Source organism: Mercurialis annua, linkage group LG2 (assembly GCF_937616625.2).
Source record: "Mercurialis annua linkage group LG2, ddMerAnnu1.2, whole genome shotgun sequence".
Classification (NCBI taxonomy): Eukaryota; Viridiplantae; Streptophyta; class Magnoliopsida; order Malpighiales; family Euphorbiaceae; genus Mercurialis; species Mercurialis annua.
Genome location: NC_065571.1, coordinates 31,836,105 through 31,858,113, shown reverse-complemented (window position 1 = coordinate 31,858,113; position 22,009 = coordinate 31,836,105). Strand labels below are relative to the sequence as shown.

The window sequence follows — 22,009 nt, the reverse complement described above, 5'->3', positions numbered from 1 at the left end:
AAAACAAATCCAAACTTTTTACCTTTTTTTATCAATTTAAGCCAAACGTTTACAAACGTTACGAAACAAATCCAAATATAAATGTTTCACCTTTTTAGCGATTTAAGCAAAAAGTTTAAAAAAACGTTACGAAACATATCTAAACGTTTCACCTTTTTAGCGAATTAAGGCAAACATTTAAAAACGTTACGAAACAAATCTAAACGTTTCGCCTTTTTAGCAATTTAAGCCCAAACGTACACAAACGTTACGAAACAAATCCAAGAGCTTCACCTTTTTAGCAATTTAAGACAAACGTTTACTAATGTTCCGAAACAAATTCAAGCGTTACACCTTTTTAGTAATTGAAGCCAAACATTTACAAACGTTACGAAACAAATCCAAGCATTTCACCTTTTTAGCAACAAACGTTTACAAACGTTACGAAACAAATCCAAACGTTTCATCTTTTTAGCGATTTAAGACGAACGTTTACAAACGTTACGAAACAAAACCAATCATTTCACCTTTTTAGCAAATTAAGCCAAACGTTTACAAACATTAAGAAGAAAATCCAAATGTTTCGCCTTTTTAGAGATTTAAGCCAAACGTTTACAAACATTACAAATCAAAACCAAACGTTTCACCTTTTTAGCGATTTAAGCCAAACGTTTACAAACGTTACGAAACAAATCCAAACGTTTCACCTTTTTAGCGATTTAAGCTAAACGATACAAAACAACACCAAACGTTTAAAACGTTACGAAACAAATCCAAACATTTTATATTTTTAGCAATTTCAGCCACACCCTTACAAACGTTTAGAAATAAAACCAAGCGTTTCACCTTTTTAGCAATTTAAGCAAAAGTTTACAAACGTTACGAAACAAATCCAAGAGTTTCACCTATTTAGCAATTTAAGCCAAACATTTACAAACGTTACGAAACAAATCCAAACGTTTTATCTTTTTAGCGATATACGCCGAACGTTAACAAACTTTACAAAACAAAACCAAACATTTCACCTTTTTAGCAAATTAATCCAAACGTTTACAAACGTTTCCCCATTTTAGCCATTTAAGCCAAACATTTAAGACTTTACGAAACAAATCCAAACATTTCACCTTTTTAGCAAATTAAGCGAAACGTTTACAAACGTTTTCCCATTTTAGCGATTTAAGACAAAAGTTTAAAACTTTACTGAACAAATCCAAACGTTTCACCTTTTTATCGATTGAAGCCAAACGTTTTCAAACGTTACAGAAAAAATCCAAATGTTTCATTTTTTTAGCGATTTAAGCAGAACTTGTACAACTGTTACGAAAGAAATCCAAACGTTTCACCCTTTTCGCAATTTATGCTAAACGTTTACAAAGGTTAAGAAACAAATCCAAATGTTTCACCTTTTTAGCAATTTAAACCAAACGTTTACAAATGTTACGAAACAAATCCAAGCATTTCACCTTTTTAGAAATTTAAGACAAATGTTTACAAACTTTACGAAACAAATCCAAGCGTTTCACTTTTTTAGCAATTTATGCCAAACGTTTACAAACGTTACGAAACAAATCCAACCGTTTCACTTTTTTAGCGATTTAAGCCAAACATTTACAAATGTTACAAAACAAATCCAAACATTTCACCTTTTTAGTGATTTAAGCCAAACGTGTACAAACTTTGCGAAGCAAATCCAAACGTTTAACCTTTTTAGTGATTTAAGCCAAACGTTTACAAAGGTTACGAAACAAATTCAAGCGTTTCACCTTTTTAGCAATTTAATCGAAACGCTTACAAACGTTACGAAACAAATCCAAACTTTTCACTTTTTAGCGATTTAAGCCAAACGTTTACAAATATTACGAAACAAATCCAAACATTTCACCTTTTTAGCGATTTTAGCCAAACGTTTACAAAATGTTACGAAACAAATCCAAACGTTTCTCCTTTTTAGCAATTTAAGCAAAATGTTTACAAGCGTTACATAATTAATCCAAACGTTTCACCTTTTTAGCGATTTAAGCCAAACGTTTACAAACGTTACGAAATAAAACCAACCGATTAAAACATTACGAAACAAATCTAAACGTTTCACATTTTTAGCGATTTAAGCCAAACCTTTACAAACGTTATAAAATAAAACCAAGTGTTTCACCTTTTTAGCAATTTATAACAAACCTTTACAAATGCTAAGAAAGAAATCCAAGCGTTTCACCTTTTTAGCAATTTAAGCCAAACGTTTACAAACATTACGAAACAAATCCAAATGTTTCATCTTTTTAGCGATTTAAGCCAAACGTTTTCGAACGTTACAAAACAAATTCAAATCTTTCCCCATTTTAGGGATTTAAGCCAAACGTTTAAAACGTTACGAAACAAATCTAAACATTTCACCGTTTTAGCTATTTATGCCAAACGTTTACAAACGTTACGAAATAAATCCCAACGTTTCGCCAGTTTAGCAATTGAAACTACGATAAAATTCAAAACGTTTCATCTTTTTAGCGATTTAAGCCAAATGTGTTCAAACGTTACGAAACAAATCCAAACGTTTTACCTTTTTAGCGATTTCAGCCAAACGTAACAAAGGATATGAAACAAATCCAAATGTTTTACCTTTTTAACGATTTAAGCGAAACGTTTACAAAAATTACGAAACAAATCCAAGCGTTTCACCTTTATAGCAAATTAAGCCAAACGTTTACAAATGTTAAGAAACAAAACCAAGCGTTTCACCTTTTTAGCAATTTAAGTCGAACGTTTACAAACATTACGAAATAAAATCCAAACGCTTCACCCTTTTAGCGGTTTTAGCCAAACGTTTACAAATGTTACGAAACAAATTCAAACGTTTCACCTTATTATCAATTGAAGCCAAACGTTTACAAACGATACGAAAAAAATACAAATGTTTTACCTTTTTAGAGAATTAAGCAAAACGTGTACAAACATTACAAAACAAATCCAAACGTTTCACCTTTTTAGCTATTTAAGCCAAATGGTTACTAAGGTTATGAAACAAATCCAAAAGTTTCACCTTTTTAGCAGTTTAAGCCAAACGTTACGATACAAATCCAAGCGTTTCACCTTTTTAGCAATTTAAGTCAAACGTTTACAAACGTTACGAAACAAATCCAAGTGTTTTAACTTTTTAGCAATTTAAGCCAAAAGTTTACTAACGTTACGAAACAAATCCAAACGTTTCACTTTTTTAGCGATTTAAGCCAAATATTTACAAAGGTTTGAAAACATATTCAAACGTTTCACCTTTTTAGCGATTTAAGCCAAACATGTAGAAACGTTACGAAACACATACAAACGTCTCACCTTTTTAGCGATTAAAGCCAAACGTTTACAAATGTTACGAAACAAATCTAAACATTCCTCCTTTTTAGCAATTTAAACCAAACGTTTACAAACGTTGCGAAACAAATCCAAGCGTTTCACCTTTTTAGCAATTTAAGTTAAACGTTTACAAACGTTACGAAACAAATCTAAGAGTTTCACCTTTTTAGCAATTTAAGCCAAACGTTTACAAACGTTACGAAATAAATCCAAACTTTTCACATTTTTCGCGATTTAAACTAAACGTTCCCAGACATTACAAAAAAATCCAAACGTTTCATTTTTAACGATTTAACCCAAACGTTTACAAACATTCCAAAATAAATCCAAACTTTTCACCTTTTTAGCGATGTAAGCCAAACATTAACAATGTTACGAAACAAATCAAAACATTTCACATTTTTAGCGATTTAAGTCAAACGTTTACAAAATGTTATGAAACACGTCCAAACATGTCGCCTTTTCAGGAATTTAAGACAAACGTTTACAAACGTAACGAATTAAATCCAAACCTTTTGCCTTTTTAGCGATTTAAGCCAAACGTTTACAAACATTACGAAACTAAACCAAACGATTAGAACGTTACGAAACAAATCCAAACGTTTCACATTTTTGTTAAATTTAAGCCAAACCTTTACAAACGTTACGAAACAAATCCAAATATTTCACCGTTTTAGCGATTTATGCAAAACGTTTTCCCTTTTTAGAATTGAAGCCAAACGTTTACAAACGTTATGAAAAAAATCCAAAAGTTTCACCTTTTTAGCGATTTAAGCCAAACGTGTGCAAATGTTACGAAACAAATCCAAACGTTTCACGTTTTTAGCGATTTAAGCCAAACGTTTACAAAGGTTATGAAACAAATCCAAATGTTTCTTCACAAAGGTAACGAAACAAATCCAAACCTTTCACTTTTTTAGCGATTTAAGGCAAACGTGTACAAACGTTTCGAAACAAATCCAATGTTTCTCCTTATTAGAATTTTAAGCCAAACATTTACAAACGTTACAAAACAAAACCAAACGTTTCATCTTTTTAGCGATTTAAGCCGAACGTTTACAAACGTTACGAAACAAAACCAAACATTTCACGTTTTTAGCAATTTAAGCCGAACGTTTACAAACGTTACGAAACAAATCCAAACGTTTCCCCAGTTTAGCAATTTAGCCAAACGTTTAAAACATTACGAAACAAATCCAAACATTTCACCTTTTTAGCAATTTATGCAAACCGTTTACAAACGTTACGAAACAAATCCAAACGTTTCACCTGTTTAGCAATTTAAGCCAAATGTTTACAAACATTACGAACAAATCCAAACGTTTCATCTTTTTAGCGATTTAAGCCAAACGTTTACAAACATTACAAAACAAACCAAACGTTTAAAACGTTACAAAACAAACCAAACGTTTCTCATTTTAGCAATTTAAGCCAAACGTTAACAAACATTACGAAACAAATCCAAACGTTTCATCTTTTTTGCAATTTAAGCCAAACGTTACGAAACAAATCCAAATGTTTCACCTTTCTAGCAATTTAAGCCAAACGTTTACAAACCTTACGAAACAAAACAAAACGTTTAAAACATTACGAAACAAATCTAAGCGTTTCACCTTTTAGCAATTTAAGGCTAACGTTTACATATGTTACGAAACAAATCCAAATGTTTAACCTTTCTTGCGATTTAAGCCAAACGTTTACAAACGTTACGAAACAAATCCAAACGTTTCGCTTTTTTAGCAATTTAAGCCAAACGTTTACAAACGTTACGAAACAAAACCAAACGTTTAAAACGTCACGAAACAAATCGAAACGTTTCCCATTTTTAGGAATTTAAGTCAAATGTTTACAATCGTTACGAAACAAATCCAAACGCTTCACCTTTCTAGCGATTTAAGCCAAACGTTTACAAACGTTACAAAAAAATCTAAACGTTTCACCTTTTTAGCGATTTAAGCCAAACGTGTACAAACGTTACGAAACAAATCCAAACATCTGACCTTTTTAGCGATTTAAGCCAAACGTTTATTAAGGTTCCAAAAAAAATCCAAACGTTTTATCTTTTTAGCGTTTTAAGCCGAACGTTTACAAACGTTACGAAATAAAACCAAACATTTCACCTTTTTAGCAAATTAAGCTAAACGATTACAAATGTTACGAATTAAATTCAAACGTTACGAATCAAATCCAAACGTTTCCCTATTTTAGCGATTTTAAGCCAAATGATTTAAACGTTACTAAACAAATCCTAACATTTCACCTTTTTAGCGAGTTGGCAAAACGTTTACAAATGTTATGAAAACAAAATTCAAACGTTTCACCTTTTTAGCGAGTTAAGCCAAACATTTACAAAGGTTACGAAACAAATCAAAGCGTTTCACCTTTTTAGCAATTTAAGCCAAAGGTTTACAAAAGTTACGAAACGAATAAAAGCGTTTCACCATTTTAGCAATTTAAGCCAAACGTTTACAAATGTTATGAAACGAATCCCAATGTTTCCCCTTTCTAGCGATTTAAGCCAAACGTTATAAAACAAATCCAAACGTTTCCCCTTTTTAGCGATTTAAGCCAAACGTTTACAAACGATAGGAAACAAATCCAAACGTCTCACCTTTTTAGCAATTTAAGTCAAAAGTTTACAAACGTTTCAAAATAAATAAAAATGTTTCTTCTTTTTAGAATATTAAGCCAAACATTTATAAACATTACGATACAAATCCAAGCGTTTCACCATTTTAGCAATTTAAGCCAAATATTTACAAACGTTACGAAACAGATCCAAAAGTTTCACCTTTTTAGCGATTTAAGCCAAATGTTTACAAAATGTTATGAAACAAATCCAAACATTTCGCCTTTTTTGGAATTTAAGCCAACAATTTACAAACGTTGCGAAACAAATCCAAACGTTTCGCCTTTTTAGCGATTTAAGCCAAACGTTTACAAACATTACGAAACAAAACCAAACGATTAAAACGTTACGAAACCAATCCAAACGTTTGATATTTTTATTGATTCAAGCCAAACCTTTACAAACATTACGAAACAAACCAATCGTTTCATCTTTTTAGCAATTAAAGCCAAACGTTTACAAACGTTACGAAACAAATCTAGTCGTTTAACCTTTTTAGCAATTTAAGCCAAAAGTTTACAAACGTTACGAAACAAACCCAAATGTTTCATCTTTTTAGCGATTTTAGCCGAACCTTTACAAACGTTACGAAAAAAAACCAAACATTTCACCTTTTTAGCAATTTAAGCCTAACGTTTACAAATGTTACAAAAAATCCAAACGCTTCTCCATTTTAGCGATATAAGCCAAACGTTTAAAACGTTACGAAACAAATCCAAATATTTCACCGTTTTAGCGATTTATGCAAAGCGTTTACAAACGTTACGAAACAAATCCAAATGTTTCCCCTTTTTAGCAATGGAAGCCAAACGTTTACAAACGTTATGAAAAAAATCCAAAAGTTTCATCTTTTTAGCGATTTAAGCCAAACGTGTACAAACATTTCGAAACAAATCCAAATGTTTCTCCTTTTTAGAATTTTAAGCCAAACATTTAGAAACGTTACGAAACAAAACCAAACGTTTCATCCTTTTATTGATTTAAACCGAACGTTTACAAACGTTATGAAACAAAACCAAACATTTCACGTTTTTAGCAATTTAAGCCAAACATTTACAAACGTTACGAAACAAATCCAAACGTTTCCCCTATTTAGTGATTTAAGCCAAACGTTTCCCCTATTTAGCGATTTAAGCCAAACGTTTAAAATGTTTCAAAACAGATCCAAACATTTCCCCTATTTAGCAATTTAAGCCAAACGTTTAAAATGATTCAAAACAGATCCAAACGTTTCACCTTTTTAGCAATTTAAGCCAAACGTTTACAAATGTTACGAAACAAATCCAAAGGTTTCCCCTTTTTAGCAATTTAAGCCAAACGTTTACAAAATGTTACCAAACAAATCCAAACGTTTCACCTTTTTAGCGATTTAAGCCAAACGTTTACAAAATGTTACGAAACAAATCCAAACATTTCGCCTTTTTTGGAATTTAAGCCAAAAATTTACAAACGTTGCGAAACAAATCCAAACGTTTCGCCTTTTTAGCGATTTAAGCCAAACGTTTACAAACATTACGAAACAAAACCAAACGATTAAAACGTTACGAAAAAATCCAAACGTTTCACATTTTTATTGATTTAAGCCAAACCTTTACAAACGTTACGAAACAAAACCAATTGTTTCATCTTTTTAGCAATTAAAGCCAAACGTTTACAAACGTTACGAAACAAATCCAATCGTTTGACCTTTTTAGCAATTTAAGCCAAAAGTTTACAAACGTTACGAAACAAACCCAAATGTTTCATCTTTTTTGCGATTTCAGCCGAACCTTTACAAACGTTACGAAACAAAACCAAACATTTCACCTTTTTAGCAATTTAAGCCTAACGTTTACAATCGTTACGACACAAATCCAAACGTTTCACCTTTTCAGCAATTTAAGCCAAACGTTTACAAAGGTTACGACACAAATCCAAGTGTTTCACCTTTTTAACAATTTAAGCCAGACGTTTACAAACGTTACGAAACAAATCCAAACGTTTCACCTTTTTACCAATATAAGCCAAACATTTACACACGTTTCGAAACAAATCTAAACGTGTTACCCTATTAGCGATTTAAGCCAAACGTGTTTTTAGCAATTTAAGCCAAACGTTTACAAATGTTTCCCCATTTTAGGGATTTAAGCCAAACGTTTACAAACGTTATGAAAAAAATCCAAAAGTTTCACCTTTTTAGCGATTTAAGCCAAACGTGTACAAACATTTCGAAACAAATCCAAATGTTTCTCCTTTTTAGAATTTTAAGCCAAATATTTAGAAACGTTACGAAACAAAACCAAACGTTTCATCCTTTTATTGATTTAAACAGAACGTTTACAAACGTTATGAAACAAAACCAAACATTTCACGTTTTTAGCAATTTTAGCCAAACGTTTACAAACATTACGAAACAAATCCAAACGTTTCCCCTATTTAGTGATTTAAGCCAAATGTTTCCCCTATTTAGCGATTTAAGCCAAACGTTTAAAATGTTTCAAAACAGATCCAAACATTTCCCCTATTTAGCAATTTAAGCCAAACGTTTAAAATGATTCAAAACAGATCCAAACGTTTCACCTTTTTAGCAATTTAAGCCAAACGTTTACAAATGTTACGAAACAAATCCAAACGTTTCACCTTTTTAGCAATTTAAGCCAAACGTTTACAGAATGTTACCAAACAAATCCAAACGTTTCACCTTTTTAGCGATTTAAGCCGAACGTTTACAAAATGTTACAAAACAAATCCAAACATTTCGCCTTTTTTGGAATTTAAGCCAAAAATTTAAACGTTGCGAAACAAATCCAAACGTTTCGCCTTTTTAGCGATTTAAGCCAAACATTTACAAACATTACGAAACAAAACCAAACGATTAAAACGTTACGAAACAAATCCAAACGTTTCACATTTTTATTGATTTAAGCCAAACCTTTACAAACGTTACGAAACAAAACCAATTGTTTCATCTTTTTAGCAATTAAAGCCAAACGTTTACAAACGTTACGAAACAAATCCAATCGTTTCACCTTTTTAGCAATTTAAGCCAAAAGTTTACAAACGTTACGAAACAAACCCAAATGTTTCATCTTTTTTGCGATTTCAGCCGAACCTTTACAAACGTTACGAAACAAAACCAAACATTTCACCTTTTTAGCAATTCAAGCCTAACGTTTACAAATGTTACGAAAAATCCAAATGCTTCTCCATTTTAGCGATTTAAGCCAAACGTTTAAAACGTTACGAAACAAATCCAAACATTTCACTGTTTTAGCGATTTATGCAAAGCGTTTACAAACGTTACGAAACAAATCCAAATGTTTCCCCTTTTTAGTATTTGAAGCCAAACGTTTACAAACGTTATGAAAAAAATCCATAAGTTTCACCTTTTTAGCGATTTAAGCCAAACGTGTACAAACATTTTGAAACAAATCCAAATGTTTCTCCTTTTTAGAATTTTAAGCCAAACATTTAGAAACGTTACGAAACAAAACCAAATGCTTCATCCTTTTATTGATTTAAACCGAACGTTTACAAACGCTATGAAACAAAACCAAACATTTCATGTTTTTAGCAATTTAAGCCAAACGTTTACAAACGTTACGAAACAAATCCAAACGTTTCCCCTATTTAGCGATTTAAGCCAAACGTTTAAAATGTTTCAAAACAGATCCAAACATTTCCCCTATTTAGCAATTTAAGCCAAACGTTTAAAATGATTCAAAACAGATCCAAACGTTTCACCTTTTTAGCAATTTAAGCCAAACGTTTACAAATGTTACGAAACAAATCCAAACGTTTCACCTTTTTAGCAATTTAAGTCAAACGTTTACAAACGTTATGAAACAAATCCAAATGTTTCCCCTTTCTAGCTATTTAAGCCAAACGTTTACAAACGTTACCAAACAGATCCAAACGTTTCACCTTTTTAGCGATTTAAGCCAAACGTTTACAAACGTTACAAAACAAACCAAATGTTTTGAACGTTCCAAAACAAATCGAAACGTTTCTCATTTTTAGAAATTTAAGCCAAAACGTTTACTAACGTTACGAAACAAATCCAAACGTTTTACCTTTTTTGCAATTTAAGCCAAACATTACAAATGTTACGAAACAAATCCAAACGTTTCACCTTTCTAGGGATTTAAGCCAAACGTTTACAAACGTTACGAAACAAATCCAAACGTTTCCCATTTTTAGCGATTTAAGCCAAACGTTTACAAACGTTATGATACAAAACCAAACGTTTAAAACTTTACGAAACAAATCCAAGCGTTTCTCCTTTTTAGCAATTTAAGCCAAACGTTTACAAATGTTACGAAACAAATCCAAGCGTTTCACCTTTTTAGCAATTTAAGCCAAACATTTACAAACATTACGAAGCAAATCCAAATGTTTCACCTTTCTTGAGATTTAAGCCAAACGTGTTGGTGCAACGGGACGTGATGGTCCGAATCGTATATTTCAATTCAAAATTGGAATTCCAACAGTTTGGATCCAGAAATTGATCATATCAATAACAAATGGATGGTCGTATCATCTAGTAATTAAAGCATGCATTTAGACACCGTAAGAAGAATACCTATGTCGATTCTCCAAACGTTCTTGTAGTCCTGATAGTACGACGACCTCAAGCTCGTCCACACGAGTATGCGTCCGATTGAATCCTTGCCTTAAAGTAATATGCAAGAGTTTCTCTTACCGAGCAACCCTAAGCTCAAACTCTCGCCTCGATTACGTCTTTGCTGGGATGTATGAAAAGCTTTCTCCAAGCTTTTCTGTGATTGATTACTACTTGAACTACTTCAGATATGCTCTCTTATGTGTGGTGTGTGTAAAATGAGCAAAGGCAACCTCTATTTATAGGGTAGAGCTTTGCTTAAGAATGCAACACCTCACATGCTAGGTGTCACTCACCAAGAAAAGGTGTTTCCACCATTCGACACCTCACATGCTAGGTATCATATACCAAGAATAGATGTTGCAACCATCTGACACATCACATGCTAGGTGTCACACATCAAGCATAGGTGTTGCCACCATTCTGACACGTCGGATGCTAGGTGTCACACACAGAGACATACATGACATCATCATGTGACATTATCAAATGACATCATCGTGACATCATCGCATGACATCATCGTGACATCATCACATGACATCCTCATATTAACTTGAATAAAATACAATTAGGTGCCTACTAATTTATAACTCTTACAAATTAGTCCGTAATTGTATTTGTTTTTTCATCTTAGATTAATTTCCGAGATATGCTAGTATCTATATGGAATCGATCTCTCGTAAACTCAATCGGTTGACACCCTATTGTGTGTGACAAACTAGGTTCACATCTATATGGCAACGAGAGTTATAAGAAACGCCTTTCTTATATTAAATAATTGAATCCCATTAATTATTAATTCTCGTAGATCGTGAGTGACGTCTAGCAACATATCACGACCCCCAAATAGATATGTATGTTTCAATGCATTCTTTATGAACCAATGTTCATAATTACCGTATACTCAAAATTCCCTTCATCTAAGATTCCGATCTCGACTAGTGTCACGGTTAAGTCAAACACTGTTTATCTTGATGATATGACCTCATCTCAGTTCTTATTCTTGATAAGTATGACTTCCACTAGAAACAACTTTCTAAGTAAGTCATATACACACCTGCGCAGGTTTTATCATCCATCAAGAACAAATTGAGATAGCATATTAATCCTCTCTTGGTTAAACCCCTGTCTCCATATACAACTAACTAGAGCTAACACATCCCGCGACCCTAGCTCATGAAAGATCTAGGGATTAGGAGTATCAAACTCTAATCACCTATATACAAGATAGTGTCGCCGCAAGTCAAAGAACATATGTACAATCATGAAATAGATGACATTAAATTGACTTTGATGAAATACCCTGTATAAGTCATCTAGCGTCACTTGTTCGACTCACTCAAACCCTTTGAGTATCCATATGTTTATTCTGATCCCCATCAGGTAGTATGAGACTCACTGCTTCCTATAATTAGTAACTCTTTACTAATCAGAAGAATAAACAGAGGTGACAATCTTTCTGGAATAATGTGATGCCCTTATTCGTAGGACCCCATCGATTGTGAACGGTTATTTAAATCACTTGTATAATAGAATTTTGTCACTCATATTCTCAACACCTTAAGAATAGATTCTATCACAATGTGATAAGGACAATATGCAATAAATAAACACTTAGTTGATGAGGCACTTAGTTCAAATAAAACATATATATCATTGAAAATGGGATTTGTTTATACAAGTATAAATACAAAATGGCCCTACGGCACATACTACTAACAAAACGTTTACAAACATTACGAAACAAATCCAAACTTTTCACCTTTTTAGCGATTTAAGCCAAACGTTTACAAACGTTACGAAACAAAACCAAACGTTTAAAACGTTACGAAACAAATCCAAATGTTTCAAATTTTTAGCAATTTAAGCCAAACGTTTACAATCTACGAAACAAATCCAAACGTTTCCCCTTTCTAGCGATTTAAGCCAAATGTTTACAAACGTTACGAAACAAATTTAAACGTTTCATCTTTTAAGCGATTTAAGCCAAACGTGTACAAACGCTACGAAACAAATCCAAACGTCTCACCTTTATAGCGATTTAAGCCAAATGTTTATATAGGTTAAGAAAGAAATCCAAATGTTTCATCTTTTTAGTGATTTAAGCCGAACGTTTACAAACGTTACGAAACAAAACCAAACATTTCACCTTTTTAGCAATTTAAGTTAAACGTTTACAAACATTACGAAACAAATCCAAAGGTTTCCCCATTTTAGCGACTCAAGCCAAACGATTAAAATGTTACGAAACAAATCCAAACATTTCACCTTTTTAGCGATTTATGCAAAACGTTTACAAATGTTATGAAAAAAATTCAAACGTTTCACCGTTTTAGCGATTTAAGCCAAACGTTTACAAACATTGCGAAACAAATCCAAACGTTTCGCCTTTCTATCGATTTAAGCCAAAAGTTTATAAACATTACAAAACAAATCCAAATGTTTCACCTTTTTAGCGATTTAAGCCAAACGTTTACAAACGTTACAAAATCAAACCAAACGTTTAAAATGTTACGAAATAAATCCAAACGTTTCACATTTTTAGCGATTTAAGCCAAAAGTGTACAAACGTTATGAAACAAATCCAAGCGTTTCACCTTTTTTCAATTTAAGCCAAAAGTTTACAAACTTTACAAAACAAATCCAAGCGTTTCACTTTTGTAGCAATTTAAGCCAAATGTTTACAAACGTTACAAAACAAATCCAAACGTTCCACCTTTCTAGCGATTTAAGCAAAACATGTACAAACTTTACGAAATAAATCCAAACGTCTCACCTTTTTAGCAATATAAGCCAAATGTACACAAACATTTCGAAACAAATCCAAATGTTTCTCCTTTTTAGAATTTTAAGCCAAACATTTACAAACGTTACGAAATAAATCCAAGTGTTGCAACTTTTTAGCAATTTAAGCCAAACGTTTACAAATGTTACGAAACAAATCCAAACGTCTCACCTTTTTAGCACTTTAAGCCAAAAGTTAACAAACGTTTCGAAACAAATCCAAATGTTTCTTCTTTTTTGAATTTTAAGACAAACATTTACAAACGTTACGAAACAAATCCAAGCGTTTAACCTTTTTAGCAATTTAAGCCAAACCTTAGCAAACGTTACAAAACAAATCCAAACGTTTCTCCTTTTTAGCGATTTAAGCCAAACATTTACAAACATTACGAAACAAAACCAAACGTTTAAAATATTACGAAATAAATCCAAACGTTTCACATTTTTAGCAATTTAAGCCAAACGTTTACAAACATTACGAAACAAATCAAAATGTTTCACCTTTTTAGCAATTTAAGCCAGACGTTACGAAACAAATCCAAACGTTTCACCTTTTTGGCGATTTAAGTCAAATGTTTAACAACGTTACGAAACAAATCCAAACGTTTCACCTTTTTAGCGATATAAGCCAAACGTTTACAAACGTTACAAAACAAAACCAAACGTCTCACCTTTTTAGCAATTTAAGCCAAACGTTTATAAACATTGCGAAACAAATCCAAACTTTTCGCATTTCTATCGATTAAAGCCAAACGTTTATAAACATTACGAAACAAATCAAAATGTTTCATCTTTTTAGCGATTGAAGCGAAACGTTTACAAACGTTACAAAACAAAACCAAACGTTTAAAATGTTACGAAATAAATCCAAACGTTTCACATTTTCAGCGATTTAAGCCACACGTTTACAAACGTTATGAAACAAATCCAAGCGTTTCACCTTTTTTGCAATTTAACCCAAAAATTTACAAACGTTACGAAACAAATCCAAGCGTTTCACCTTTGTAGCAATTTAAGCCAAATGTTTACAAACGTTACAAAAGAAATCCAAAAATTTCACCTTTCTAGCGATTTAAGCAAAACGTGTACAAACGTTATGAAATAAATCCAAACGTCTCACCTTTTTAGCAATATAAGCCAAAAGTATACAAATATTTCGAAACAAATCCAAATGTTTCTCCTTTTTAGAATTTTAAGCCAAACATTTACAAACGTTACGAAACAAATCCAAGTGTTTCACCTTTTTAGCAATTTAAGCCAAACATTTACAAACGTTACGAAACAAATCCAAACGTCTCACCTTTTTAGCGATTTAAGCCAAAAGTTTACAAACGTTTCGAAACAAATCCAAATGTTTCTTCTTTTTTAGAATTTTAAGACAAACATTTACAAACGTTACGAAACAAATCCCAGCGTTTCACCTTTTTAGCAATTTAAGCCAAATGTTTACAAACGTTACAAAACAAATCCAAACGTGTCCCCATTTTAGCGATTTAAGCCAAACGTTCAAAAGGTTACTAAAGAAATCCAAACATTTCACCTTTTTTGTTATTCATGCAAAACGTTTACAAACGTTACGAAACAAATCCAAACACTTCCCCTTTTTATCCGAATCATATATTTCAATTCAAAATTGGAATTCCAACAATTCGGATCTAGAAATTGATCATATCAATAACAAATGGATCGTCGTATCATCTAGTAATTAAAGCACGCATCTAGAAACCGTAAGAAGAATACCTATGTCGATTCTCCAACGATTCTTGTAGTCCTGATAGTACGGCGACCTCAAGCTCGTCCACACGAGTATGCGTCCGATTGAATCCTCACCTTGAAGTAATCTGCAAGAGTTTCTCTTGCTGAGCAACCCTAGGCTCAAACGCTCGCCTTGATTACGTCTTTGCTGGGATGTATGAAAAACTTTCTCCAAGCTTTTCTGTGATTGATGACTACTTGAACTCCTTCAAATATGGTCTCTTAAGTGTGGTGTGGTTAGAATGAGCAAAGGCAACCTCTATTTATAGGGTAGAGCTTTGCTTAAGAATGCAACACCTCACATGCTAGGTGTCACACACCAAGCATAGGTGTTGCCACCATCTGACACATCACATGCTAGGTGTCACACATCAAGCATAGGTGTTGCCACCTTCTGACACGTCGGATACTAGGTGTCACACACAGAGACATACATGACATCATCACGTGACATCATCACATGACATCATCGTGACATCATCACATGACATCATCGTGACATTATCACATGACATCATCGTGACATCATCACATGACATCATCGTGACATCATCACATTAACTTGGATAAAATACAATTAGGTGCCTACTAATTTATAACTCTTACAAATTAGTCCCTAATTTATACTTGTTTTTCATCTTAGATTAATTTCCGAGATATGCTAGTATCTATATGAAATCGATCTCTCGTAAACTCAATCGGTTGCACACCCTATTGTGTGTGACAAACTAGGTTCACATCTATATGGCAACGAGAGTCATAAGAAACGCCTTTCTTATATTAAATAATTAAATCCCATTAATTATTAATTCTCGTAGATCGTGAGTGACGTCTAGCAACATATCACGACCCCCAAATAGATATGAATGTTTCGATGCATTCTTTATGAACCAATGTTCATAATTACCGTACACTCAAAATTCCCTTCATCTAAGATTCCGATCTCGACTAGCGTCACGGTTAAGTCAAACACTGTTTGTCTTAATCATATGACCTCATCTCAGTTATTATTCTTGATAAATATGACTTCCACTAGAAACAACTTTCTAAGTAAGTCATATACACCCGCGCAGGTTTTATCATCCATCAAGAATAATTTGAGATAGCATAGAATCTTTTCTCCGTTCATCCGGAGTGATAAATCCTCTCTTGGTTAAACCCCTATCTCCATATACAACTAACTAGAGCCAACACATTCCGCGACCCTAGCTCATGAAAGATCTAGGGATAAGGAGTATCAAACTCTAATCACCTATATACAAGATAGTGTCACCGCAAGTCAAAGGACATATGTACAATTATGAATTAGATGACATTAAATTGACTTTAATGAAATACCATGTATAAGTCATCTAGCGTCACTTGTTCGACCCACTCAACATCTTGAGTGTCCACATGTTTATCCTGATCTCCATCAAGTAGTATGAGACTCACTACTTCCTATAATTAGTAACTCCTTACTAATCAGGAGAATAAACAGAGGTGACAATCTTTCCGGGATAATACGATGCCCTTATTCGTAGGACCCCATCGATCATGAACTGTTATTTAGATCACATGTATAATAAAATCTGTAACTCATATTCTTAACACCTTAAGAATAGATTCTATCACAACGTGATAAGGACAATACGTTATAAATGAACACTTAGTTGATGAGACACTTAGTTCAATTGGAACATATATATCTTTGCCATTGGGATTAGTTCTACAAATATACATGATCAAATGGCCTAGGGCACATACTACTAACAAGAGTTTCCAACGGGTATCCGTGCTAGTACAAATATCGCAGCTCGTTGGGGAAGCTTTGCAGGCCTTGAGAAAGTGCACCTTATCACCTGTTTCTGTTTCAGACCCATAGAAAAATGACAGTAATTTTAGATGAGGTATTTCCTTAAAAACATCTGGATTTAAGTCAATAGCTTTAATTTTGGACAAGTCCAGGAATATTGCTTCAATTGCATCAGTTCCCTGCGAACGGAAAACATGCATAACGGAATGTCATATCATATTATTTAACATTTTGATAGTAATACTTCAACCAAATTTCAAAATGAATAATACTGTAAAGAATAGTTAAAATGCGCTTAAACCTTACTTGATTATTTGTGAGCACACTAACAATTTCTTCATGATCCCATAATCTACTCCTTTTGCATGGCTCTCTAGATTCTTGGAGAAAAATTTCCTTTCCCATTTCTTGCAGCAATTCATACATTTCTATCTTACCAGAAACAGCTATAAGAGATTTATCCATGAGAACACATAATCCAATATCTACATTCAAGCCGCAACAATTAAGAATTCTTGTCACCTCTTTTCTACTATGTCCTCTAAAAAAACAGGCAATGTAGAGAAAGATATCCTTTTCGTCGTCGTCGAAGCTATCAAAACTAATTTTCAAGACATCCTGAACACCTCTAATAGGAAGCCTTTCCAGGTCATCCAGAACACGTTTCCATTCTCTTTGGTTCTTGTCAGATAAAAAGGAGCCTAAGACTTTTAGAGCCAAGGGATTGTTTTTAGCAAATTTAAGAAACCGAGATAATAGATGCCGATAATCTTCTATTGGAGAGGTTTTCTTAAAGACATTCTGCCTTAAAAGTGTTCGGGCCTCAAAGAAATATAATTCATTAACTTCGTATATGTCATCGACATTGCTCAAAATCATCTGTTTGTCTCTAGTGGTTACAACGATTCTGCTTCCTTTGCCAAAGAAACAACGATTGTTTTCAAAAAATTTAAATTGTTGTGTTCTATTCACATCATCCACAACAATTAGAACCTTTTTATTGATCTTTCTTTTGACAGCAGGAGAGCGCAGAATATTAGAAAGGCTGATGCCAACACCTTTTTCCCCTGAAATTTGAGAAAGAAATTCCTTTAATATTTAATAATCGCCATCTCTTTGATAAGCATCCTTGACATTTTCAAGAAACCAACAGCTTTCAAATCGACATGCTATCCTCTTGAAAACAGCTTTGGCAAGGGTTGTTTTACCTATGCCACACATTCCCCAAATTCACAAAATGCGGACATATTTTGACTCATTGGACAATAGTTTTATGATTTCATCAATGCGAGAATTCATTCCCACCAAGCACTCTGAATCATATGGACACTGGCTCAGTTTTTTTATAATATCTTCTACAATATCATCAACAAGCCATAACTCTGACCTGCCGAATATAAGAGTAAGCACCCTTTAAAGCATGTATAATGCAGATAATCAACTTTCAATAACATGTATAGATAATGAACCAACAGGAAATTGTAATTCACAAGCCAAAATTTAAAAAGGAATTCACAAATACCGGCACGACTATCTGTCCATAAGTTTCACTACATTCAATTATCTTAACCACTTCATCCAAGCGTAATGTTGAAGAAGCAAAGTCTTTCGAGAAAACAATTACAACAATCTTTGACTCTTTAATCACTTCCAAATGCTCTAATGTTATCTCTTCTCCTCCTCCGTAAAGTTTGTCATCACCATAGGTATTTATCCATTTACAACGCAAAGAAGAATAAAGATGGCTGGTAAAATAATCGCTAGCGCCTTTACTTCTGAAGGTCAAGAAAACTTCATACTTCCATTGCTTGGCAGAGCGAGACGCAGAGGAAGAAGAAGCCATATGACTATAATTTAAGGCTGCTTGAAACAAAAATAGAAATGAATAAGTAAGACGAGGATATTAACTAGTTCATTTTCCAACTAAGTTTCATCCTTTACTTCCATCAAGAAATTGTTTTTAATAGGAAGAACATACATCTTTAAACTCCCGAAATCATCAACCGAGAAAAGGAGAAAACGATAAGAAAATATTAACAAGACATATTAAACTCCCAGATAAGATATAAACAAGAACTAGATAATCCAAACATTTCAGTTACTTGAAACAAGTACTGGAAAATGACCCCAATATTCAAATGATCAAAAACTATATATACAATGATTGCCCAATGTTGCCTAACATCTTTGCATCTCAAGATTTTTCTTACATTGACAAAGCCTCGTCAAGGTAGTAGCCAAACAAATGACGTTGAAATCTCCACTTACTTGTTTCCAATAACTTGTTTAGCCTGCTAAAACACAAGCATGAGAGTTGAATCCTGCCAACCGAGAAGATCATAAAGGAAGATAATGATGATGATGTTGCAGCAGTAACTAGCTGATCTTTACAATCACAAATGTTGCCTTACATCCTTATGTAATCTTTGTAATCACGCAACCGACTATTATTTACGATTACTCTTTATCCAAAGAACTGAAAGAAATATTTTTCAAGATTACTCCTACTAACAACAGAGATGGTTAAATTTAACCAAAAATGAAGGATATTGAGTCTAAAGAAGGGTGCTACTTTCATCAAAACCGGAATCCATCATGGTCAAACAAGCTTTATATCAAACATGGTGGCTACATTGGTATATGATATATCAATGACATAATTCTTTCTAGGTGTTTGTCATTTTCCTTTTAAAGAGACTCAAAAACACCAAAACAAAATAAATAAACTAACACAATCCTACCATTCAACAACACCATGACAAAAAGAGTTGAACTTTAACATCATAACAAAAAGAATGACCTTTAACAATGCAGTGAGGGCCTAGCCTCGGGCTAAGACGTCTCCAAGTGCATCATGAGATCGTCGATTCAAACCCCACTTCAATAACTAACATCTAACAAAATAATTGAGACTTTAGCAGTATGCAAATTCAGATAATTGCATTTCTTAGCTCATTCATTCGTTACGCTAACTAAAAGTCAACTAATACGAAATTGTACTCACACAATTGATACTAGTTCATACATAATTATTCTAATTTGACTAAATCACGCCTTCATTATTATAAATTAGGATTCTAGTTCTAATTTATATGGTTTTCTATTCTCTACAGCGGATCAAAATTATCTTTAATGGTTTGACAAGAGTTTTATTTTCATTGACAAAACTTTGATAAGTGAATATAAAAATTTAAACCACAGCATCACCACAAAATATATTTGTCAAAACAGTACCGTTTTCCACGTCAACTTTTGCATTGTTTGTACTTTGGCCATTGAAGATGCTGCTTGGGTTTAGAGATATTCCATTTCTTGATTTTCACAGAAGTTATCAGAGACGAAGTAATTGAAGATACCACTGAAGATGAGACTGGTATTCAGAACCCTGCTATACCCCAAGATGAGAGAAGCAGAAACACAAAGCCAAAGAGAAAACTAGTGAAGTAATCCAAAAAACAAGAGATAAATGAGGAGGTAATTTCAATAACTATTCTTTTAATATGAAAAAATTACGATAAGTTCCCCGAGGTATACCATAATTAACAGTTTGGTATTCATTCTTTCAAAAGTCCACTTAATGGTCCCTCAGTTTTAATTCTGTTAACTATTAGATCCCTCCGTTAATTTCGACACTTATTTTCAAACGATTTGGTACCCCACCTTTACTTTTAATTTTATTAAACGATTTGGTCCTTCACTTCTGAACGATTTAGTATCCGAGTTTCAATCTGTTAAACGATTTAGTCCCTCAAATTAATAGAAGGATCTTTCAGTTAACGGATTTAAAACTGAGGTACCATTAAGTAGACTTTTTAAACTAGGAGTACCAAACTGTTAATTATGCTATACCTCAGGGACCTCTAAATAATTTGCTCTTTTAATATTGATAAGATTCCTACTAAGAGGATGATAAAGCCTCTGATAAGAGGAAAATGATTTCTCTTAGCTGGAATATAAGGGGGCTGAATGACCCCTTAAAACAAGCAGAGGAGTATAAACTGCTTGGTAGTAAGAAGAAGAACAAATTACTTAGAGGCCTCTGAGGTATAGCATAATTAACAGTTTGGTACCTCTTGTTTTAAAAGTCTAATTAATGGTCCCTCATTTTTAATTTTGTTAACTGAGAGATCCTTCTGTTAATTTGAGAGTGCAAATCGTTTAACGGATTGAAACTCAGGTACTAAATCGTTTAAAAGTGAGGGACGAAATCGTTTAATAAAATTAAAAGGGACCGAATCGTTCACAAAACTAAAGGTGGGGTACCAAATCGTTTGAAAATAAGTGTCGAGATTAGGGACCTAATGGTTAATGAAATTAAAATTGAGGGACCATTAAGTAGACTTTTGAAACAAGGTATATCATACTGGTAATTATGATATAACTCAGGGATCTTAGAGTAATTTACTCTAAGAAGATTATAGTTGTTGGATTACTTGAGACTAGGATTAGAGCTTGCAATAAACATAAAGTCTAAAAAAATTTAAAGTTATATGGTTGGAGGTTAATTGATACCTACAATTATAGTGATAATGGTAGGATGTGGATTGTTCATAATGATGAAAAGGTGAAAGTTCATATTATTGATATTATGGACCAATTAATTCATTGTAGAATTGAGATGGGTGAGATTAATATGTCGTGGACTCTGATTTATGGAGCTAATGACATAAATGATAGAGTTAGGTTGTGGAATAAATTGATTGAGCTATTTAGAACAGTTGATAAACATTGGTTTATTCAAGGAGATTTTAATGTCATTATGAAGAATGAAGATAGAGTTGGGGGAAATTTGCTGGATGCTGATCATGCTGGAGAAGTGGTCAATTGTCTTTCTACCATTGGGATATCTGAAATGAGAAGTATAGGGTGTCTGTACACTTGGAACAACCATCAGATGGATAATAACAGAAAATGGAGTAGATTGGATAGAGTTTGTTAAGTGGAAAGTTTAATGACCATTTCCAGAATTCTTACTTTGAAGCTTTACCTTGTGGGATATCTGATCACAATCTCATTGTGATGTATATGCAAAATAGAAGAAATACTAGGAGGAAGACCTTTATGTTTTTCAACCTTTGGACGAAACATCCTGAATTTAGAGAAATTGTTGAGGAAGAATGGA

The 22,009-nt window shown here is 33.1% G+C and overlaps 1 protein-coding gene across 1 annotated transcript; it reads right to left on the bottom strand.

The window, feature by feature from the left end:
* Positions 1–10,883: 10,883 nt before the first annotated feature.
* LOC126668422 (disease resistance protein RPP2A-like) lies at positions 10,884–18,371 on the bottom strand. The gene is made up of 3 exons (XM_050361625.1): positions 17,194–18,371; positions 16,846–17,066; positions 10,884–10,920 (listed from the first exon to the last, which is right to left on the bottom strand). The coding sequence occupies exons 1-3, from the start codon at positions 17,764–17,766 to the stop codon at positions 10,884–10,886; spliced, it is 831 nt and encodes a 276-aa protein (XP_050217582.1). The 5' UTR covers positions 17,767–18,371.
* Between the last annotated feature and the right edge of the window lie 3,638 nt (positions 18,372–22,009).